The following is a 24,800-nucleotide window of genomic DNA, read 5'->3' as shown; positions in this document are numbered from 1 at the left end:
GAGACATGTTGGTAAAATTATTACATTTTGTGGCAGAAATGTCTTTCAGAATTTAGAAACTGAAGCTCAACTGGCCATATCAGATCAAGTATTAAGTACTGAATAAATAAAGAGAGGATTTGCCATTTAATTATGAAACTGAAGTAAAACTTTAAAAATCTCATATGTACTAATAATTAGGAAATAGTGTATTAGGGTTCTCCAGAGGCAGAGGCCAATCGGAGATTAGATAAATCTTTGAATAGATAGATAGATAGATAGATAGATAGATAGATAGATAGATAATGAAGGGATATTTTAAGGAATTGACTTATATAATTGTGAAGGCTGACAAGTCTGAAATCTGTAGGGCTGGCAAGCTGGAAATTCAGGTAGAGTTGATGTGGCAGTCTTGAAATCCACAGGGCATGTCAGCCAGCTGAAAACTCAGGTAGCATTTCTATGTGGCAGTCTTGGGGCAAAATTGTTTCTTTTGGGGAAACCTCAGTCTTTGCTCTTAAGGTCTTCAACTGATTGGCTGAGACCTACTCACAATATGGTGGGTCATCTGTTTAATTTAAAGTCAACAGACTGTAAATGTTAATCATATATAGATACCTTCACAGCGACATCTAGTGTTTAACTAAACAACGGGGCTCATGGACTAGCCAAGCCGACACAGTTCATTCCAATTTGACCTAAATTCTGACTGCTCAAGAATATGTTAGAGATAGGAGTCCAGTGTTCTTTTCATTTAGGATGAAGTTTTCATTTGCTTTAAAAGAAACTCAGTCATGTGAGGAAAATCTTTGAACAGTACATTTGCAACATATTTAGCCATTCTAATCACTAGTTTCGCTTAATACTAGTAGGTTGGGTTCTGAGATGATCCATGGAAGTTGAAATAAGATTAAAACAATGGACACAGATCTGTGAAGCCCAATGGCAAGTGCACCGAAGTTATTGCTGCAACGTAGCGTTTTCCATTTTGCTCCTGGTTAAACTTATGTGCCGTGTTCTTACTGTTCTGCAGTGAAGTTGGTCAGTAATGAGGTGTTTTCAATTTAATTTAAGCCCATAGTTCCATCTCTGACATCTCATCTATAGATAGAACTAAGTTATGCAAATAATTTTAGGGTAACTTCCAAACCACAAGTCCAGATTCTAAATTAATTACAAGTTGGGCATGTGACAATATTAATGTGATCTGTGACTCCTGGCATGATAGCTGAACTTTGGTATTACATTGAGGCCGTTCCTAAATATTTTGTTACTGATAAACTGTGGGAAAGCTCATAAATATTTTTTTCAGATTTAAGACTATCAATTTAATTAACAAAAGTTTATTCAGATTGTTAACTTTAATTAAGAAAATTATATACCACCTAAAAAGGTACTGTCCTTCTACCACTGCAAAGTAGAGGGAGGGAGGGAAGAGTGTGTAGTATGTCATGGAGTGGTGGCCTTTATCTTATTTCTCACCTGTGTAGATACTGTTAGCCCTTTTCTACAAATGAGGAAAATTAGGCTCAGGGAAGTCCAGAAACTCACTAGATAGAGGCAGGCCCCCTGCAAGGCTTAAACTGTTGTACTACTGACACATTGCTCTTGCATTTCTCACATGAGAAAGGTGATGGATTCCTCTTATCTTGCTTTTCTCTTGTAGCACGGTTGGAAGGGCAAGGGTCTTCTCCCACAAGTAAGGCATTTCTTCCCAGGCAAGTACAGCAGGCCGGACCGTTTTCATTATACTTTTATTACATTGCAGTTTGTCTTGGGCAAGATCGAACTTAAACTTGCTTCTCATCTACCTTGTCTTTTTTCTAAATTACCACTGAGACTAGTAGACAAGAGACTGCAATGAGTGCCTTTGTAGCAGGATGGGAGGTGGGGGGCATAGAGGGAGGGAGCAAAGGACTCCCTGGGTGGGATTCCAAAGGCATTGATGTTTTTAGTTAAAAGAAAAAACATGGGAGTCCTCTTTCCCTGTCTTCCCTTTGGTCAACCCTGTGACTAAGCCTGTGAGCTGTAGTTGCGGCAGAGCTGTTTTGGTTAGAGATGTGTCCTCAGGCCAGGGTGGTACTGTGGCGCTTACAGCTTCATCCCCTTGTGTCATGAAGACCGATCTGCGTTTGGTCATCATATTGCATTGCTAGATATTTATAATACTGTATAGTTCTACCTTGAATTATATTCATAAACTGAAAGAGACCATCTAGCCAGTGTTTTTCTAAATTTTTTTTTTTTTGGTAGCACAAAAACTTTAAATTCTTGCTTGCACGCTCAGTGAACACAAACAAGAGGCACTGCCGTGGCGCCCCTCAGTCTTTGATGTTTCCTCGGTGCCCCCACTTAACAACTAGTGATATTAGTCCACCCCGTCATTTTACAAATTTAACAAAAATGTTTTGAGCAAATACTTTGTGTCTAGCACTGTGATGTTGAGGAAAACCACTGGGCCTAAAACAGTACTCTTGGCCCTTGGTTGATCGGGGAGATAGATGATTACAACATAGTAAATTCAGTGAAACGATAGTACCTGTGATGCTACGGGGGCATGCAATCACTGAGTCTGAGCCTCGGTCTCTAAATCTGAGCAAATTAGCTAGGAGGGCAGTTAACTTGGGAAGGTCTGAGGAAGAGTATAATCCAGACTGAAGAACTGAGTAGGTAAGTAGCTAGAAGTACATTCTGGAAGGTACAAGTCATTTTATGTAGCCGATATTGCAGTGGGAAGTGAGGGAGAGGGCCTACACTTTGTCCTGATTCTTCAGGAAATAGGGAGCCACAGAAGGCCTTTAAAGTAGAGAACAAAGTCTTCTTTATGTTTTCGGTTGCCAAAAGGGACTATGAATTTGATAACAAGAAGGGTAGTAGGAAAACGTACCTGTAGCTCTCCGATAGAAGCAAATTTGAGGGGGAAATACTGCATTCATTTGGAGGTTTCCAGTAGAGATGTCCACCCTGACTGGATGGGTAGGATGTAGGAAAGGTTAACTTTGCTTAACTCTTGATTTTTGGTTCACATTTTCTTAATTCTCTTCTGTTTACTGAGCATTACTTTTATGACTAGGCAAAAGCATAGCTACTTTGGTTTTTAAATTGTTATCTTTCAAACTTTGCTTTCCTCCAATTTTCTTTAACCAAACTGGTACCATACTATATATGGGATTTCTTGCATTTTCACTAAAAATTGCATTTGGGAACAATATTGTGTAGCCATTAAAATCACACTTTCGGGGGAAAAAAAAAAAAAGTACCATGCAAATATTTACCAGTCTTCTTAGACCAAACTTCAGAATTTGATGTAGTTGAATCCTATGCAAATACAGCAACATAGAAAAATCTCTTGAGAATGAAAGTGTGCTGTGCACAACACGTCAAGTGCGCTCTTGAATGGAGTAATTCCGTGCAACCCGATGTTCTCTCAGGCACCAGGATGACAGAACAAATGCAAAGCTGCCATCCAGCCCCGGGTCTGCTCAGTGTCTCGCAGGAGTATGGTTAAGACACAGGCCTTTCTAACATTGCTTGGGGATGATGAGGGCCTACACTCGTCTAAACACAGTAAAGTTGGGATGTCTTTACTTGAACTTTCTCATAACAAATACATCATAATCTGTGATTAACATCATCTACCAAACTGATAGCTGACCTGAATGAAACATATATACTCAAAAGCTGTCTTTGAGCATTTACTTTTAATTCATTAGAGAAAAAGAACCATCACTGTAATATTCAATGACTCTTATTTCCACTATGCTAAAAGCAACTTAAAAAAAAAATTATATATTCCTTACTATAGTATTACCCACTTATTCTGATCCATAATGGCTCTGTAAGGTTATACACGGTGTTAACATGCCAGTGGCATATATTTCTAGCAGTTTGCTGCACTTTTGTTATCAAGAGGTAAATGGAATACTTGGATAAGCAGAGTCTGATTCAATGCCAGGTTTTCTAGACAACAATTTTCTCCAATACTAGTTCAACATATTAACTTCAGCTTTCTAGATTGTGGGTTAGAGGTAGGTATAGCGTCAGGTTCTACATATTTCAAAAAAGGCATGCAGAATTACTGTCAGAAAAACACAAGCAGCCTTATTTAGCACCACAGTCAAGGTTTTAAAAACTTGATTTTTATCTGAATGGGTTCAATTTCCCAGTAGAGAGAAACTGGCTAATACATAGTATAGATTTTATTTGGGAAACATATGACAACTTGGAGATGCTATCCAAATATAAAAATCTGAATAAAAATTTATTTTTAATAACCACATATTTGATTTTTATGTGAAACTCTTGATTTTAAACTCAGAAACTCTAAGGAAGTTTAGGGAATGATACAAAGTGAAATAGAGAATCAAATCAAAATTACCCAAGAGTAAACTCCATTTCCATTTCTTTCAAGTGGATGACAAAGTTGGACAATATTAACTTGAAATTATTAGTGTGGTGTTTCTCGAACATGCCTGATCATAAGAATTACCCAAAGCACTTCTTACAAAGAAAGAGTCTGAGACCCCATTCTCTTTTGATTCTAGCTCAGTGGGTGGTAGGTTTGGATTAGGGACCAAGAATTTGTATTTTTAGCACCTCAAGTGGTTCCAATAATCAGGCGAATTAGGGAAATACTGGCCAAGAGGGAAAACAGCAACAATACCTCTACAGCTCCGGTCCCCTTACTCAAGATCTGCCCAGCAAACTGCCTGAGAATGAGAAACACTCAATTGAAATTGAGGAATTGTCTATTAGAACACGGTTTATTTCAAGTTCAAAACACAAAATTACTCATTTTTCTTAACATACTGCATAATTTTTACTGCATGAATATTTAGGGTTTCTCTATTCACAAGTGCAGATTTCTGAATTTTAGGCTCGAATGATCCATAGATGTATCAGTTTAATACAGAGGACATGTACTTTAACAAATTTTAGAAAATATTTTACATAAAAACACACAAAGCATTTACTAACAACACTCTTCAGTCTTTACAACCAGTGTTCAGCTAAGATTTGGCTGAAGTTCATCATTTTCTACAAAACATTCCAATACTGAATATAATAGAATGTAGTACAGTAAGTCCTCAACATCAACAGGTTCTCCAACTTTAAGTGAAACAACATATAAGGAAACCAATTTTACCACAGCCTGATATAAAGAAGAGGTTAAGTTCCTATGGCATCGAAAGAGACAATGTTATTTGAGGACCTGCTGTGTTTTACATACTGTAGTTTATTGTTGCAGTTAAATGTTCCCCTTTCTTTGATGGCTTCTACATACCATCATACTCATGAAGCAGGATAAAACTTTTCTTTAACTGGCGACTTGTTAAATAAAATGTCTTTTTTTGGTATAACTTACCCCAACCAAGAATCAAATAGTCATGAAGAAATCAAATAACTGACAGGGCTTTTCCAAACCAACAACGATAGAAGAATTTAATACCTATCGGTAGAATATCCTTTACTGTTTTGTGTCCAATAACTACCACCTGGAGTGCTGTTACTTCTACTATAATCAGTTGGCATCAAAATATAAAGTAAAAATATGTACATTTTTATATATCAATTCTTACCTGAATAATCTCAGATCTCTTGAGAATGTTCCACTAAGTGGAATTTCTTCCTAAAGTTACAGTGAACATGGTACAATGTGTACAACTTGGTTAACCAGTGCCCGCTTTTTCATTTCCAAGACTTTTCCTTATCTTGAATCAAATGCATAATCTTGACTACCATCATCAGAATGCACTGGCTTACAGTTTGTATATAAAGTCCAACTCGAGCTTATTTTGGTTTATTGTACATGCTTTATTAAAACGGTACTGGTTATTTACAGTATCTGCAGAGTCTCTTCCAAGGCGCTCTCACACATTCAGACGCACCCATACGACATCCACACCACGATCCCATGCACCCACACCAGTGAGCTGTGAGGGTCAGACTCCCCAAATTAGGCAGCTGTTGAGGGACAGAGTTGACCTTTCAATTTTTTTGAAAAGAAAAAAGCATGGGAGAATGCATTTGGCCATTACAATGCTAATTAAGTTTGTGAATATTAACATATATGGCAGTAACACTGAATATTCCTTTTACATTCTATATACACAGAATGACATCAAGGTTTTGCAGTCAACAGAACATTCCAACTTCAGTCTTAATGCTGCTTGTAGTGACTTCTGAATTCACATAGGGGGGCTGTCCCTAAAAACAATTCAAGTCTATGTAAGTGAAATAAGGCACAAGAAATATTGATTTGACCTAGGGGAAAGGAAGGAATGAAAACTTGTTTCAAATGATCTTACTGTTGGGGATTTAGCTCTAACTTAAACCCACTTGAAATCCTGTCTCCTAATTTCCAAAAATTTCTTAGAAATAAAGGTTTTTTTCCCTTTTCTCTGACAAAACCCAAAAAGAAAAGTTGGTGAATTCACATTTTAATGGTTCAGTAGCCTAAACTACTCAAACTGATGTGCACCCATCACCTCTCCTGTCCAGGTCTCCTCCATCAATGCTAAAAACAAAAGCACAGCACATAAAATAAGAACCCCTGTTTTTGAATTTTGTACACTTAAGTAGCAAATACATATCTGGTTGTCTCTGATTTAAAGAAAAATTAAAAAAGGAAAAAGTAACCCTGTAACTTTCTTGCTTCTTAAAAAAATCCCTGTCTCCTTTTCAGCAAGATGAAGCCCCAACCAGACATTATAGACAACCGCAACAAATGAGTCTGGCAGCATAAATAATGTCTAGTATTCAAATCTTCATAGTGAGACTCATTTAGCTTGTACACAATCTGTTGAATGTTTTTTGCAGCAGGTGAACCAAACCCAAAGACGCTGGACATTCTGTGAAAGGGAGTAAGAATTGCAGTTCTGAAGGCCCCTGACTTTGGTTGTTTACAAAGTTCAATCCTGTTTATTATGGTCCTTGGTATCTTCTTCATCTGTATATTCTGATGGTTCTTCCCCTGGTTTTAGCAGTCTGCCTACATAATCATACTTTTCTGAAAGATACATCAAAAGAAAATCAGTAGCGATCAAATTTGTCTCACTATTCCATTATACAGCAGGAAAGGTGTTTGCCTCATCTACAATCATATAGAATAAGCTAATTTTTTCCTACTGCCCACCTTGGCTGGTCTTTCTCTGTACTCATGAAAGGCCTGAACAAACGAAAACAGGATTAGAAACATAAAGCTTGGGAATTATACTTTGTAGGAAAGTACTACCAGTTCTTAAGGATACTGCATCATAATCACTTAGAGATCTATTTTTTTAAAAAAATGTGCATGTTCAGAACCTCTCTTGGAACTACCAATCCCAGGATCTTGGGTTAGGTCTGGGGACATGTAGTTTGAAACTGCTCTAACTAATGAACTAATGAACGCTGTGAGTCTTAGAATAGTTCTCTTTCATGTAGAACTGAGATGAAATAAAATAGCTTAGGTTAGAGAAAACAATTAAAAATTACATGGTAAGTAGATCCAGCTAGGAAATATTCCTGGGGAGAAAATGTGACATATGCTAGTAGTCTCCAAGAAAATAAACGGAAGAGATGAAAATTCATTGTTACTTATTATCCTGTTATCTTTGAGGTCTCAGTTTGTGGCCCGTCATACACTATTGTTGTTCTATCAAATGCTCTTCTTAGATTTGTTACATTGCTTGTTTTTATATTGCCAGGTGTATAATGTAATGTCCAAGTTGATATATGTTTAGTCATTTCTTGGTCAGGAATTCGAACCTAGCTTAATAAAACTGTTCTAAGGGATCCATACCACATACATCTGGAATGTCACACAGATGGTAATAATTGATGTCACGAAGGTAAAATAAAGGGAATTGGCATTTTTTTCTTTATAGTCCGAGGGTAAGATCAATAAAATCATTTAGAATAAATTATAATTATACTATCAATATGGGTAATTAGTTCAATTTTAAATATAAGCCTGTACTTTTTAAAAAACGATACCTTAATAGACAAGCCATATATGACTAAAGATGTCACAATTTTTGTTAGATTTATATTTGGAACAAGTCAATTTTTAAATATGGATTTTATAAATCACATGTAGCAATCATATTGCTTTCTAGCTGTTTATCATGAAATAATAATGGTGATGAAAACATACATCCTTAGGCTCTTAAAGAATGTGAAATAGTATACACCTTCTTAAGCCATGAATTTAATATTTCCAAAGAAGCCAACAAAATGAAGGTACCTTTAAACTGCATTTCCCATTCTCGAACACTCTCCATTTGTACGGCATTCAAATCTGAGAGGTCATCATACTCATCTTTAAGTGCATCTTTATCTAGGCAAAATGTCGCCAGTCCTCTGGAGGCATCCCTACCAGCAAATATTCCATATGGACCCGCTGGTGGAAAAAAAAAGAAGTTATTTGGATTACCTAAAAATATTTTCGAATGACTCAAATGAAAAAGTTTAATAAAAGAAACTTCACAATTACTTATATGTGGTACACAGCTAAAATTTCAAACATGCACAGATACCTGATGGGAGAAGAAATTTCTTGGAAATATGCCTTTTGACCAAAGTAAAGCTTTTCACTGGAAATTTAAACCTTAAATTTCAAATATTTCAGATGGCCCAGAATTTTTATTCAAAGATGAAGATTCTGAGGTATTAGGGAGAATAGGACACTTTAGCAGTTAGGTTTGGAAAATAGTTTACTTGAGGGAAAATGATGCTTTGCTGGTAACTGTTAAGTGTGGCATCTAAGAATAACTGATGGACATCTACAGGATATGTACTATGTAAAGAATTAAGTGAACTGTGGATCTAAGACATGTTTCTTTCTCCTACTGAATACAGGCTGTAACTCTATGAGAACAGAGACTGAGTCATCTTTGTACCCCCAATGACTACTTCAGTGCCCAGCACATGTGGATGTTCAATGGATCTTTCCCTAATAAATGATTTGGTCAGAAATGTGACCCATTTTTAAAATAAGTATCACCCGATTACAGTATACTCACACTTATCTATATAAGCTATGAAAAGATACTGAAGAAAATAAAAGTTTCATTTGTTTTGGCTTTGGGGAAACAGGAGAAGTGGCTATAAAGAACAGTTCTTCTGACTGACACAAAATTATGATTTTGTCCAAGGAATTAGAAACCACTCTCTAGGGAGGAATGGCATGATTTGTATGCCGACAGAAACGAGCCCTTCCCAGTATGTCCTCGAGAGCAGCAACTGTCTTACTCATCTCTGCGTCTTCAATGCCTAACACAGTACCTGGCATGAGGTAGGAACATAAGAAATTTCTTCCAAATGAATTAGCTGCAGTTACAGATAAAGAGAAACTCTAGAGGTTGAGCCTTTACTTTAAACAAATTCACTTATGGTAAGCAAAATCTCCTAAATATAGATTTAAAAAGACATTTCAGTTCTTTAAAGCACATAATAAAACAACCTTATTTCCTACATCATGAAATTGGTTAAATTATAGTACATTAATTTATGGTACACAGCTATCAAAACAAATAAGACAACTTTAGGTGTACGGATATAGAAGTCTATGATATATTGACTGAAAAAAAGCAATTCAGAAGAGTGTGTATATATATATTCAGTGACTTGCCTAAAATTACTGACAATTGGTAAATGCTGCTTCCACTTCTAACTACTCAAACACAGTAATGCACCTTGAGAAAACACACAGAGGACCCACAAACTCAAAGATGGAATGACAACCCTGAAAAGTAGAGCATTTCACTAATTACAAAACTTCATGTTAATGGGTATTTTAGAATACCTGTTAAATCAAATTGGAAACGATTTAACAAAAAAGATGTAGACACCAATACCTTTTATTAGCATTTTATTATAACATTTATTCCCCTCCCTGGCCTACAAGTCAATCTACTTCAGGGTACTTCAGAATAAAAATCATAAAATACGTCTAAATGGTAAAAATGAGAGAAGATGACCAGTGTAAAAATAACTATCATAAAACCCTCCATCTTTGAGTATATTGATATATACCAGTAAATTTTCTAGTAAAATTCTCCACCAACTTGCCTAAGGTGCCCTCAACACTGAATGAATGTAAAACCAAAACTTCATAAAACATGTTATTTTTCTGGTTCTAGATGGTTGACTTAGTAAGAGTAAATGTGAGTCAACAGTTAATAATCCGAGCCTAACTCTAACTCTAGACAAAATGTTTAATTCTTGAACAGAAAAGAATGATTAAGTGATTAACATATTTCCTCATCATCTAAACTATATTGTCTTTTGCACAAGTAGTTTAAAATTTCCCTCAGGAAGCATTTAACTTCTGTAAAGGTATATTAGGTGAGTTTTCTTTATTTTTTCCTGTAAGACTATAAAAAACATACCATTAAGAACTAGAGATAGGATTGGATAGGTTCCTCAGAGAAAGGATTTGAGGTCTAATTAGAGTACATTTCTCTGCATACTGAGAAGTCAGCAATACTTCTCCATTCCACTACATAACAAACCTAGATGTTACTGGTAACTATACAATTTACAGAGCCCATGTAGAATGAGAATTCGAAGGTAAAAAAAAAAAATAGCATGGACTTAAATATTATCTATTGGAATTTAGTAAACAGTAAAGGTAGTACTGCAAGTGTTAGAGAAAAAAAGAATGATTCTTTTTTGGGACAACTGAATAGCCTTCTGTAAAAAAAATCAACAAACTGGATCCTTATTTCACACAAACTAAATTCCAAATGTAACATAAAAAAACCCGAAACTATAAAAGTATTAAAGAGACAACAGATTATTAAAAAGAATCTTTAAGTGCAAAAAGTCTTAAGAGTATAATACAAAACTCAGTAGCCACAAAAAGATAAATTTGAATACATAAAACCAAAAATTCCTATGTGGTTTATAAAATACCATAAAGTAAAAAAATGGATCAGGAAAAATATTTGCAGTAAAGGCTGATTTACTTTTTTAAAGAACACCTAAAATCTGTAAGAAAAGACCGATATCACGACTGAAAAACTGGCAAAGAATATATGAACAGATAATTTGCAGGAAAGAAAACATAAACGACTCAAATTCTTGAAGATCTCCAACCTCACTAAGAGAAAGCGAAATGTAAATTAAAACGATATTGAGATACCATTTTAAATTCTCAGACTGACAAAGACCAAAAAGTTTAATATCACATTTTTGGCAAGGGGATGAAAAACAGGCATTTTCATGGAACTGTAAATAGGTCCAACATCTCTGAGGAGCAATTTAGAAATAAGTACCCAAATTAAAAATTTCCATACCCTAAAACTTAGTAATTTTACTTCCAGGAATTTATAATTATAATTTTACTCACATGAGAAAAATGACATGTACATGGAAATTTATAGTAGTACCATGCAAAACAGGAGACAGGAGACTGGAAACAATTTAAATGCTCATTAATACTGGACTGTTAAGTTATATTTATACAATAGAATATTATATATATATTAAAAAGAATAAGAGAGCTCTCTTTATCTTGATATGAAAGGCTCTCTAGATATTAAAGAACAGTTAAAGATTTGTGTAGTGTGCTACAATCAGTGTGGGGAAGAAAAGTACATATCCACATGCTTGCACTTGCAGAGAAAGCTCTGGAACAATACTTAAGACATGTCTAGGGAGGGGAATATGATGGCTTGGTTTTGAGAAGACTTATTTTTCACTGTATTATCCTTTTAAATATTCTATCTTAAGCATGCATTACCTAACACAAAATAGTGTTTTGTTTCCCAGTAGGCCTTATTTTGAAATGTACCCCTAAAATCCCTCTTCCATAACATAGGCTGACTCATGGAATATCACAGAAGATATCCCAAGAAACAGAGTAATTGCTGAAGGTTAAGTTTGCAATGATAATTAGAAACTACTTGAAGAAACAAACTGCCATGGAGGAGTGATCACATATAACATAAGAGAACTGGCATCCCAAGAACAAGAAAATAGAAATAAATAAAGGAACCATAGTGTGTTAGCTTAAAATTATTAAGAAATTAAGAGATAGAACATAAGGAAAGATTAAGAGACATGAAGGACAGAATGAAAAGCTAATATGTATCAAAGAGTTCCAGAGGAAGGAATAGAGAGAATGGGGGAGGCAATAACTGGATATAATTTTCTAAAATAAATGAATGACACACATCATCAGTTTTTAGTAGAGTCTAGTGCATATCAGAAAAAAAAAAAAAATCAAAACCTTTCCTGGACAAATCCTAGTAAAAAACTCCAAAGACAAAAGGGAAAAAAGTCTCAACTACATCAAGTTCTCGTTTAATGTCTTTGATAGGTTCTTGGAAACTGCAACTTTGAGTGAAATGATATATAACAAAACCGATTTTACCATAAGCTAATACGTATAAATAAGAGTAAAGTTCCTCTGGTGATTTCTGGTCACAAAATATCAAACTTAAAAAGAAAGACCCAAACTATTTCTAATATTAAATACTGAAATAAATGTAAGCTATAAATACATTTAAGAAAGATGAATAAAAACAAGAAAATTCCAGTTCAGGGTCTGAGGTGACCAACTTATCTCAGCAGCTCAGGGTGCAAGGTGGGGACCCACCCTGGACAGGACTCCATTCCATCATGGGGCCATTCACACCACACTCACTCAGACCAGGACAATGCAGACACGCCATTCACCTCACATGTCCATCTTCTGAATGTGGGAGGAAAATGAATACCTCGAGAAAATCCACCCAGCTATGCAAACTCCACACAGACAGTGGCCCCAGCTGGGAATCAATTTTTCTTTTTTCTCATCAACATTACAAGGAAACGACATTGAACAAAAGTTATTCGAGGACATGCTGTACAACCAAAGGGAAAAAACATATTAAAGGAATGAAAAATAAACTAAAAGTAGACAAAGAGAAGTAGAAGACCAATGAAGATTTTAGGTACAGTAACAGTCCACAATTTTATATCCTAAAACTATACTCTTATTCCTGAGTAAGGAAAGACAGAGCCAGAATTGTTTTTCTACAAATGAAAAAACTATAGGATGTACCTCACTAAAATGAAAACAGCCCCCCAAAAAGAAAGAGATGCAAGAAATGGCAGTGAATAAAGAAAATGATAACTATGTTGGCAAATTAAATGAGGACTGACTATTGAAAAAAAGGTAATAGCAACTTAACCAATTTGGGGGTGGAGTTTGAAAAAACACAGTGGAACTAAAAGTCTAACAGTAAAAACACAGACAACAGGATGGGGCAGGGACCAGAGTTAAAGCTTTCTAGCCAGGGCCACAACAGATGGCTGTTTATACACAAGTCCAGGGGACTCTATCCATTTGTATACAGGGTAGTTTTGCGTATTAAGAAGTGTTCTGTCAAATGGCAGTAAACTTTCTTAAAGAAATAGTTTTCTTCTAACCCAGACAAGAATGTTTGGCTAAATTCTTATATTGTTCAGAAGAATAGTATCTATAGTAAAAACTTAAGAAAATTACCAAAAAGTAGGGTAGAAAAAATGGAAGGAATTTTAAAAAATCAATCTGGGAAGAGAAAAGGATAGGGGAAAAAAGGCAAAGAAAAGTATGACAAAGAGAAATTACTAAATAAGATGGTAGAAATAAATCTAAACATACTAATGACAAAACAAACTGATTAATCTGTTAAAAGACATAGTGTTGATAATAGATTTAATGAAAAAAAAAATCCAGTTATTGGTTATCTATAAGGGAAAAAAAAAAACATAAGGCAGATTGGATGAAAAGTAAAAGGATAGGAACTCTGAGGTAATACTAATCAAATAAGGGCTAAAGTCAAATCTGAAAACCAATAACGGTGATAAGGACATTTCTTTCTCTGCTAAATAACACAACGTGATCAGTTGTAGATCCAGTGCTAGATGGCTTCAAAACATTCTCACCCAATCTTTGTATGGCTGGGTCCTTCAGGTTTTTGCTTAAATATCAACCCCCTTTTCTTGACAAATATATGATTCTTAACCACCCATTCTATATAAAGTCCTTTGTTACCCTCTATTATGTATCCTATTAATTTCTTTCGTAGACTATTTAATTATAGAGTAAAATTACATCTTGAATGATTATTTATCTGTCTTCCTCAATAGACCATAAACACCACGAGGGTAGGGGCATATCGGTTTTGAAGACTCAGTTAACTCTCGCTTCTCTCAACATATTGCTTAAGTAAAACTGTAATGAAATTCAGGCTGAAATCCTCTATTAAGGATCTTGAGACAGGATACAGGTTCTAAGAGTGTAAGAGTATAGCAGTGATTTAGTGATGTCTGTCAAGGCAATGGGGCTGGTGTGGGGAGGAGTGGGCTATGTCAGAGATTGCTGAAAGAACTACTAAAGGAATGTGAATGGCTAACTCCAGATGTTACTAAATCTCTTCTAGCTTGAATGACATTTTCTGGTCTTATATATGCTTTAAGCTATCCTTTTATACTTTGCTATAGTATTTAACACAAATCCAGTTCCCTCAAAGACTAAAAACAATGGAATGATGTTGAACTCAGGGGAGCCAACCAAGTGGGTACTGTATCAAAAACTAGTATACATTTGAGCAGACCATCAAAATCTGTCAGAAAACTTATCGTTTATATTACTGGTAGGTAATGGATGTGAATGGGCATTATTAAGCCCTAACAACAGACCCAGCTGGCTTCAAAGCAAGAAGCTGGGATGAGAGCTGGATAATGTCAAAAGAACATCCATGAAGGAATATAGGTCAGGTTGGGCCTGGTCTGTATGTTGCAACCCTTGCTTCAACTGCAATTTTGCAAAACGTAAGTGAACATATTGAAGATAAAGTTTAAGAAAAAAGGAAAGACACTTGAAAGGCACATGTGTTCCTTTCCCCAACCTCTCAAATATTAGGCATTTCATGGGGGTACTTCTTATAAATGACTTTTTCTTTCCAGTGTAATTTAAAAGTTGGAGAAAACAGCTTTGGTATATATCAAAATACTCTATGTGGAATAAGGGAGAAGCATTATATCTAAATTTCAGAAATGCTGGTTAAACTACTGTAAAGGTAAATTATATACTTTCTTGCCATCCTATAGCATAAAAACACTATTTCTGCTGGAGTTCCTCTGCAGTAATATTAAACCAAATTATTTAAAGTCGTACTATCTGTTTGAATCTTCCTAATCTATTGACTCTGGAAACGTGAAATTATGTTGTGATACAATAGGAAGGGATGGCTTATGAAGCCAGTCACACTGGGTTTGATTTCTAGCTTTGCCACTAACTAAATATGTGACTCTGGGCAAAACCTCTCTGAGTTCATTTCCACATTTGTAAAATGAAAACATTATGAGAGATGGAAATATAGTATAGAGTGCCCTGTCTAATATGATAGACATGTACCTACTGAGCAACTGCAATGTGGCTAGTGTGACTGAGGAACTCAATTTGTAATTAAATTTAATTTAAATTTAAAAAGCCACATGTGGCTTGTGGCTATCGTATTGGACTGCACAACACAAAGCCATGAGGCTTTTAAGTCCTTATGGGAACCAGGAGAGGATATAAAAAAACAACAGTAAGATTCTCTACAAGTTTATCCCAAAAAGCAGTTTACTTGAAATAGTGTTGATAGCCTTTGTGGTCAAGTATATCTGGACTTGAATGCCATGTCTATGTGACCCAAGCCAATTTACCCAAAATGCCAAAACCTCCGATTCTCCGTCTGAAGGACTGGAATACCTACTAACCTCACAGAGGCACTGTGGAGACGATAAATTAATGGATCTGATGTAGTAGGTGCTTAACGAATCTGGTTTCTTTTCTCCTCCCACATTTATTGTTTCTTACATGACCACTTTCCTCACATGCTGGCCAAGTGCCTGAACTGTTAACTAAATTTAATATTGACAAAAATGCAGTTAATGCTGTTTGCCAACACATGTTTACCTACTAAATTAAATTGTCAATATTTAATTTTTTAAGAATCTGAACTTTAAAAAATGACTAAAAAAGTATCAACAGATTAAAAACTTCAGAAAACAATCTTTAATTCTAAAACTATTATTGTAAAATGGGAGTAGACACTGGCTAGGCATAAAAACTAGGTTTTCTGGCTCCCTTAACTCATTCTTTCAAGCTACTAGATTCTTGGGTAAGGATTATTACTTCTAAATGAATTATTCTGCTACAAAACTGCTTAACAGATTTGAGGGTGAAAATAAAATTAAAACCAAAACTGAACTTATATCTGTTTCATAGCCAGAATTTGGCTTTAAGACTTTTGGAAGTGCTACATACGTCTTTAACATATATCAAGACCATAAGATGACCCAGCAACCTTTAAGGTACCTTTCAATAATAAAATATTCCAAATATCTCTATTAGGCTATTAATCAATAAATACCTAGAATACTGTAATTGACTATCACTCTTAGGCTGTTCCTCGGGACCTGGGAATTGGTTGTGGAAGCTAACTTAAAACTGACTTCATTGTTATCAGAAGAGCCTATCCCCACCTCCCTGCTTAAGCCACACAAAAGCTATCTACATTACACCTATGGCTCTTATCTTAATTTTTAATTTCTGTTGCAGAACAGTTTGGAGACTGCCAAACTGTGTCTATGACTGTCTCGCCTAGATATTTTCAGAAAGTGGCAAGGCATAACGCATGAGGACAAATATGGTTCTTTGCACTAAAATTTGCTTCCCTGTCAGTTTAGTTAGGGGTGTCAAAGGCAGATATTTTAGTTGGGTAAGTTCTACATTAAAAATCTAAACCTGTACACAATTCCTAATCACTGAACACATCTTTTAATATCAATAGGGAAAAACTTTTAACTAGATATAAAATTCTGTGTAAATCCTGACTAAAAAGAAATTTACCATATTAAATTTGTTCTGTGTATTTAAATACTGTACTTTGGCCCCATTCTCTTGTCCCACACGCTTTTAAGTAAACAAAGTATTAACCATTTCAGCTGATATAAGTAGACAGCCATCTGTTTTTCATATAACGACGCAACTACTTTAAGCTATCTACGACTTAGACAGAATGTAGACATACAGTAATATAAGCAACAAAGAAATAGTTCAAAACATAAAATCTCCAATTTCTTGTCTCTATTCTGATTAACGATACACCAAAGTGCTTCTAAACTATCTTCCAGCCACCAAGCACCAGAATCAGAAGTACATATTTGCAAGTTGTGACTAAACCTCATGCACTAACAGATTAAATCAAAGAGGAAACCAATTTGTTTTTAAGATTTGCTGACCTCCTTGACTTCTTGGGTTGGATGTACTCTTTTTGAAAAAGTCCGTGTAAGTCTCTAATTATGTTATTTCTTATTGCAGTCACGTTTTAAAAACGTAGAATAAATCACCACACACCAGGATGCACATTGTTGCTCAATTTTATGGTATACCAACAGGATCCATAAGTCTGAACTGAAGTTTATTAGCATAATGTGAAATGTATGCTATAGCTACATTGTAAAAGAAGGGTTTGTAAACCAACTATCCTACCTACACAATTCTCTGAAAGCAAAGTTCTAAAAAGCTTTAACTTACAGAACTAGTGCATGGAGGTATGAATTTATAGCTTTTTAACGTTTTTTTCTCAGTGAAAAACACAGTTAAGTCATTATAAACGAGTATTTGAATACCTGCTTTCCTACTACAAAAAAAAGAAAGGAAGGAAAAAAAAAAAAAAGAAAGGAGAGAAAAAAGAAATAAAGAAAAAAACCAGACAGACACGTCTGCTGGGTATATGAGCTCCACCCACAAAACTCAGGACGAATATCCTAGCCAGTCTTTCTTAAGATCTGCATTCTGGTCTGTTCTCATCCCACATACATTGTATATCTTGGAAAGACTCTCTATACTAAAACTGGTTCAAAAAAAAGTCTGAGGTGTTGCTTATATGCGCAAACTTCAGACTAGAGGGCTGGGACTTGGAACTACGTGTAACAACGTGGCCTTATGGGGAGTAGTGGGAAAAGGAAGATCAGTGGCAAAGAGTAAAGAAAGGAAGGCTGTGAATTACGGAGCCTAAAACTTTTGGTCGCTCCTTGAGAAATCTTCCCTCCCTCCTGCCCCGACCTATCTCAGGATTCAGAAAGCACAGGAAAGCTTGAGGGCCAGGCATGACTGGCGATAACTAAAAGGATTGTGAAAAATTCAGCACAAAAAAAGGCTGCGAAGAGAAATGGGATGGAACTAAGAAGAAAGATGAAGGCTGCTAACTGGGGCGACATTGGGACCCCGACTTCAGGTGAAAAGCTGGAGGTGCCCGCGGCTGGGGGTGTGTGTTGGGGGCGGGCCGCCCCAGGTGCGGCAGCCAAGGCAGATTTCGATAAGGGTGGGCCAACAAGCACGGTCCCCGGGGCCTCCCTATCAAAAGGGGGCCGCGCTTGAGCAGCCTGGGGTCCCTTTCCTCCTCCACCCCTCCCAACTGCTCCTCACCCGGGCCGTAGAACTTGCTGCCTTTGGTCACGTCGAAGACTTTCCCATTGACCGCGAGCAGGATGCGCGGGGTGCGGGACCCGTCGTACTGGCGCAGCTGCTCCAAGCTGAAGTCCCGCTTCTTCATCCGAGGCAGAGACGCGGCGGGGCTCTCCTCGCCCGCCCCGGACCCGGCGCCCAGACCCCGCCGCCCCCAGCGCACCCACAGCCGGTAGGCCCCCAGCAGCACTAGCGCCACCAGCGCCACGTTCAGCAGCATCTCTCCGCCTCCCGTCAGAAGCGCCAACGCTGCGGCCGCCCAGCCGCCTCCTTCTGCTGTCGCTCCCGCGCCGCCGGGGCTCTCGCTGCTGCCGTCGCTGCTGCTCTCACTGCCGCTCCCCAGGGTGCCTAGCTTCACGTCCCCATCACCCGCCGCCATCACTGCCCGCCAGCGCCTTCCTCCTCGTCCCCGCCCCCTGCCCTCCCCAACCCCACGGCCAGCCACGCCCACTCGGGGGCCTCCCGGCCAATAACGTGCGGGGAGGGGGCGGGTTCAGGCCGGCTCCTGATTGGGTGTTGACGGGGTAACGTTGTCTAGGATCTCTCCCTCCCCTTCCCTTCTTTGGCTGGCCGCGCTCGCGTGCGACGCCCCGCCCACCTCGCCCCACACTTCCCTGCTCTCGCTCCGCGCCTCCGCTTGCTGAAGTAGAAGAGCGGGGCGGGCCCGAAGGAAAGATGCTGCGCCGGACGCGCGCGCGCTCGGGCGGGGCGTGGCTACGGCGCGTGCGTGGGCTCCCGGAGCGCCACGCGCTCTCCTTTCCTCTGCAAGCCCTCGGGGAGGCGTGCTCCGCCCCGTCCCCACGCTGTGCGCGTGCGCGTGCGCCCTGGAATCGTTATCCTTCCCGTCCTGGCTCGGCGTCTGCCAACTCCCGCCTCTAGGCGGTCGCTGCGCTCGAGAGCTTCACGTGCGCTCGAGGTGCCGCGGAGGCGGGGCCCGACCGGAACGCCCTTCCGAAGGCGCGGGCTGGAGACTTGTGGGCGGCCGTGACAGACTTTTAACAGCTGGCACAAACTGGTGAGGGGCGTCTTTCTCCCCTGGGGCCGTCGCGCCTGTCCGGAAGCCGGGAACGTGAGCCCCCAGACAAAGCTACTGCCAGAAGTTTCGGCGACGAGCTGGTGTGGAGAGTGCACGGAGCCTGCCCCAGGGTGCTGTCCACCGTGGCACTGGACCGCCATTCCCTGGTGGTTTTGCCCAAGGCTGCTCTTGTAGAATTTTCTTTCAGGTTTTAGACTAAAGATGTCGTTATTACTTAAATCGTAATATCTCCTGTGATGGGGAAGTGGGTAGGATGAAGTGGTCTTTCTAGAGTTTTAGCCTTTCGAGTCCTTAAAATTCAGTTGAAATGTCACCTCAAGCCTCACCCCTTATCTCACGCACTCAACTCGTTTGACTTTCTCCCGCCTTGGTCTGTCCTCTGTGTCGCTGAGTCACCACCACCCCACCCCCGCCCCAGAATTACTTGCTGTGAACTAGCGGTGTGATGAATGAATGAAGGTGTATCAAGGAAGTAAATAAATTTTCCTTTAATCTGAGGAATTGGGGTTGGATGAGAGACCTGGGTAAGCAATAGGGGGCTTATGATAGATCCCAAAGAGTGCTTATTAGGGAAACAAGAAGTGGTTCATTTTGGCTTTAAGTAGTGAACAGCAAAGTCTGGAAAACCAGGTTGTAGTCTTTACTATCCGCGATGGGTTTGTACATTGTATTGCCCAGTTTGAGGAGCAACGGAAGATACTGAAGGGGCAAATGACAAGATCGACATTTCTCTGGGGAGATTTATCAACCAGATATATGAAGGATCGGAGTTGGAGAAAGAATGGAAAACCAGTTAGTAGGCTACTGTGTTTGTGCAAGAAATGAGGGAAATCAGAACTAATGATGGCATTAGAGCAGGAATCTGCAAACTTCTGTAAAGGGCCAAACATTAATATTTTAGGTGTCGTCTGTCATAATTAATTCTAACTTGTAGTGAAAAAGCAGCCATAGACTATAAAGGAATGAGCATGGCAGTGTTTCAATAAAACTATTTATGGACACTAAAATTTTAATATAATTTTAGGTGTCATCAAGTAGTCTTGATTTTTTTCCAATCATTTAAAAATGTAAGCATTGTTTTTGCTCTCTGGTTGTACAAAAACAGCCCACAAGCCACAGTTTGGTGACTCTTGCTTTAAGGATACTTTCTTGAGGCAGAGTAAACAGGATATAGCAGAATAAGTGAGTGACCATATAATGTATCCTCCAATCTGGAATACTTTTAGAAGTGAAAGGGGTCACTATTAATTACACTGGGAGAACAGGAGTAAAATCACATTGTTATCCCAGGCATATCTGAACGAGTGGTCATCCTAAGGTTACAAGTCAAAACTGCATTAGAACTTGGTAACAGGAAATGGCCGTATTAGTGATGGAAACAGGACAATTGGGAAGGAGCTAGTTTGGGGGGAGAATATGGGTCTAGCAGTCCCAGGTGTCATACAGTTTGGACAAGAACTGGCAGAAAGAAATCACACCAGAGGCTTCATAGCAGACCGCTCTGTATCTTGTTGGCTAGAACTGGATCACTAGCTATTCCCTAAAGCAGTAACTGACAAAGGGCATGGGACTGCCACGATTGGTTAGTGTTTACTTGGCTTTTGGCAGTTCTTATGCAAGACTGTGGTGTGCATTGCCAGACCTTTAACATCATTAGTCCCTTACTAAATGTCAGCGGTGCACCCCGGGCTTTGTAACTCCAAAAGAACAGCCGTCTTCTCCTCCAACCCATACATACTCCTTAGATGATACTGGTTGAGAACCACTGGCTTAGACCAATCAAGATTTACCTTGGAGCTGAGTTATGTGTGTAGGTTTCATTTCCCCGATCAATATGGAAGAAAGAGAGGAATTGAGCAGTACTGAAGTTTTTTTGTCAAGGGTAGGGGGAATGTTGGGTTGGTAACCAACACTGTCTGCCATGGAAAGTAAAAATTTAAACATTTTTATACCCTTGATAAAATACATATCAATTTTTCTACACTTGAATCCCTTCCTCTTTTTAATTTTTATATATTTTTTAAACTGAGCAACTTTTTCTCAGTCCCCCTGAACTGGTCTAGGAGGGACTGCTTCCTTTTTTCCCCACTAGGTAACAATCTCTCCCAGTAGGATACTCCTGCTTTGAATACCACAGTAACTTTCTGACTGGTGGCCTACTCTGTCATTGCCTCCTTTGTTCTTACATGAAGAGACTAGTCCTGTATGTTGATTGCCTTCACTCAAACACCTGTCTCCAGTGGTGCTCAGCTATTTAAAGGAAAGAACTCAGAAATCTCAGATGGCTCAAAGGCCTCCATAGATCCACAAACAGCTCCCCTGCCCTCCCCTTCCACAGCAAACCTAATCCACTTTTTTGTTATCCCTGACACACTGTTATAGTGATACATTTCCCTTTACAATATGTGTTCCCATTTCCCTCAATTGCCGACTTCATTCCCCACTCCAAGAGTTTTCTCATGCTATTTTATCACTGAGAGTGCCCTTCTCTCCTTTCCAACCATCTAAATTGTCACCTTCCTGTTTCTTTGCTAATTCAACCTGTCCCACACCTGTGACTACATCAACCCACACTGATCTCTTTGAATTTTTATACGTTCCTTGCCTACATGACCAATTTTGGCCTTTTACGCTCTTCTTGACTATTCTGTTCTTGAAGCTCTCCTTTGGGTCCTAAGTTTTCTCCTTTTGCCTTTGTAGATGTTCCTTTTCTAACTCTTTTCCACCCTCCTTTTCCTCTTTATATCCCTCCCTCCCTTGCCTGGAGGTCATCTATAAACATCTGTTGTCATCTGTGCTCTTTCTTCCTTGAGATTTCATGTAGGAATGATTCACTTGTCATCTCTGTGGAGGGAAGGCCTCTCTAGCCCTGACCTGTCTCTAGGAGATATTAGTACTTCGTCACTGAATATTTTCATTTCCTTCCCATGCACATAGTAGACTTGCATTTCCTTTTCAGAATTCAGCATGGCCAATGAAAAGAAAGCGATCTGTGTCACTTCCAAGCAAAAGTGTTAAGAACCTGTGTAGTTTCTCATGGTCTCTTTCCTTTTGGCACAGTGATGGAATGTTTTAGTTATCTATTGCTGTGTAGCAAACCACTCCAAATCTTAGTTACTTAAAACAAATTATTTTATTATCTCTGTTGGTTTTGTGGGTTGGATGGGCTCGTGGGCAGTTGCCTAATCTTGCTTGGCGTCTCTCTTGTGGTTCCAGCCAGGTATTGTCTGGGACTGGAGTAATTTGGAGGCTTGACTGGGATACTAGAATGGCCGAGTCTTTCTCCTTCCCAGTTTTATCTCAGGCCCTCACTTCACGTGGCTTCTCCAGCAGTGTAGGCAAACACTTCCAGGTTTTTGTGGGTCTTAGGCATGGAAATGACACATTCTGTTGGTTAAAGTAGTCATAGGGCCAGCTCAGTTTCAAGGGGAGGCGACATAAACTCTGCCTCTTGATAAAGGTTGTGGAGAGGATTGATAGAATTTGTGGCGCTCTTTAACTTACCATACTCACAATGTTTCATATGGTGGCTGCTTCCATCAGCCAAGGTCCTAGAGTCAGGACAAAGTGGAAAAGGCCACTGGCTAATACACATGGTGGTATGAATGAGAAATACATTATTGTTGTTCTAAGTCACTGATATATTTGGGGTTGTTTTGTAACAAACAAAGCCTAATCTAAACTAATACAAAAAATGGTACCAGAAGTAAAGCATGGCTGTAACAAAAACCTAAAATATGTCACATTAACATATATAGACATGTTAAAATATTAGTGGTAGGTAGACAGCATCCAGCTCTGACGCACTTATGAATCTCGCAGCAAATCTAGCTCAGATATTTGAGCTCAATAAATATTTCTTAAATAAGAGAGACTGTTTCTTGTAATTCAGTTCTGTTTCTCTATTTTAGGGGAAAACACTTCTTTCCCATTTTCAGATGTTTCTTGAAACATAGAGGGGGTGCCACTAACACTTGATACTCTATTCCAGTGCTACCAGCAAGTTCCCTGATGTGTAAGTTTGGCACGTGCAGCCCACCTGTTTCCTTTCCCCTTTCTCACAGGAGCCAGGCCACCCACAGAAAGTGCTTTCTGCTCTGCTGCTTTATACCGCAAGTTTCACAGAGTCCTGCCCATTCCAAAGGAGGCCTGGCATTATCTTAACTAGATAGGCCCTCTAGGGAAAAGGAGCTTTAGTTTTAGGAGCTAAGTTCACTGCCAGGGAGTTACAAAACATGTTATTTGAACTTTAGTTCACAAGAGCAACAGAGTTCAATGGTGGACATTGATAATTTTAACATGAAGCTGGTACTGATTACTTTGAGCTATCATTTGGAAGAACATGATAATTTTCTGAACTTTTTGTTTCTCCTTGGAACATTCATATTGAGAGGGGTTCATAATCAAATTGAGGCCATTTTGTTGGTTCTTTTATTTTTATATTATTTGATTTTTTTTTTTTTTTGGAACTTCTGATTATATTGATTAAGGTAGTAAGACATAATTTGACATTGCGGCAGGACAAATTATAAATTATAACCTTGAGTTCAGAGTAGCATTGGAGACGACTTAATCGATGTATTGTTCTGACCCATTCAGGGCATTCTGGGAACAAAATCTACTTTACCAGTGATCCTAGGAGGTCCCACAAAAGCAGTGAAATCAGTTTGGAGAAGTGGCCTTATGAAGATGGGAGCAGGAATACCCTAATTGACTGCTGACTTCTTATCCAAGGGTGATAACCATATCCCAAGTTGATCTCAGTGGGTAAGCTGAAAGAGTTGAGGCAATGGTCTTCATACATTTTTGCTGATATACCTCCCAAATATAGTTTTTAAGTTGACATGTAAAATTTTTTTATCCTTAGTTGCAAAGATATAATTTCTGATACAATATAAACATGAATATTTTAAAAAGGGCCATGTCACTTTAAAATGCATTTAATGAAATTAAATTTCATAGAAATTGAATACTCACCATCATTCATTTTTATAGAAATTTTCTATTTTTTTCTTTTTGGATTTGCATTTTCATTCTACTTCCCCACGGTTTTAAATATATATTTTATGCGCAAGTATATTTTATTGCTTACTTTATTATTTTCTGCAATAAAAATTTGTTTATAATTTAAAAAATTGTCTATGCCCAAAAAGTTCTATGTCGAAAAATATTAATAATTAAGAATTCTTTTTGATCGAGCTATTATTGAAATAACTAATAATTAATGATTATTAATTGCTCATAAGTACATTAAGTTTTACAAATAATTAATAAAGAGAGCTTAAATTTTATTGGAAATATGTCTCTGAA

At 38.2% G+C, this 24,800-nt stretch overlaps 1 protein-coding gene and 1 long non-coding RNA gene across 2 annotated transcripts; one reads left to right on the top strand and one right to left on the bottom strand.

The window, feature by feature from the left end:
• Positions 1–4,721: 4,721 nt before the first annotated feature.
• PGRMC2 (progesterone receptor membrane component 2) lies at positions 4,722–18,882 on the bottom strand. The gene is made up of 3 exons (XM_011362120.2): positions 18,416–18,882; positions 8,207–8,362; positions 4,722–6,988 (listed from the first exon to the last, which is right to left on the bottom strand). Exons 1-3 carry the CDS (start codon positions 18,831–18,833, stop codon positions 6,891–6,893), a joined length of 672 nt encoding a protein of 223 aa, XP_011360422.1. The 5' UTR covers positions 18,834–18,882; the 3' UTR covers positions 4,722–6,890.
• A 150-nt stretch (positions 18,883–19,032) lies between these two features.
• LOC111741093 lies at positions 19,033–24,405 on the top strand. The gene is made up of 2 exons (XR_002780874.1): positions 19,033–19,469; positions 24,090–24,405. It is a non-coding gene; the product is annotated as an uncharacterized LOC111741093 (long non-coding RNA).
• Positions 24,406–24,800: the final 395 nt, after the last annotated feature.

The sequence above is a fragment of the Pteropus vampyrus genome, unplaced genomic scaffold (genome assembly GCF_000151845.1).
Source record: "Pteropus vampyrus isolate Shadow unplaced genomic scaffold, Pvam_2.0 Scaffold73, whole genome shotgun sequence".
NCBI lineage: Eukaryota > Metazoa > Chordata > Mammalia > Chiroptera > Pteropodidae > Pteropus > Pteropus vampyrus.
This window is presented reverse-complemented; position numbering and strand designations above follow the sequence as displayed.

Excerpts from the sequence above, each read along its gene's own strand:
- PGRMC2 (XM_011362120.2), bottom strand. The coding sequence starts at position 18,833 with ATGGCGGCGGGTGATGGGGACGTGAAGCTAGGCACCCTGGGGAGCGGC. Across the intron at positions 8,363-18,415 it reads CAGCAAGTTCTACGGCCCGG|CGGGTCCATATGGAATATTT; the intron begins GTGAGGAGCAGT and ends TTTTTCCACCAG. Across the intron at positions 6,989-8,206 it reads ATGGGAAATGCAGTTTAAAG|AAAAGTATGATTATGTAGGC; the intron begins GTACCTTCATTT and ends TGTATCTTTCAG.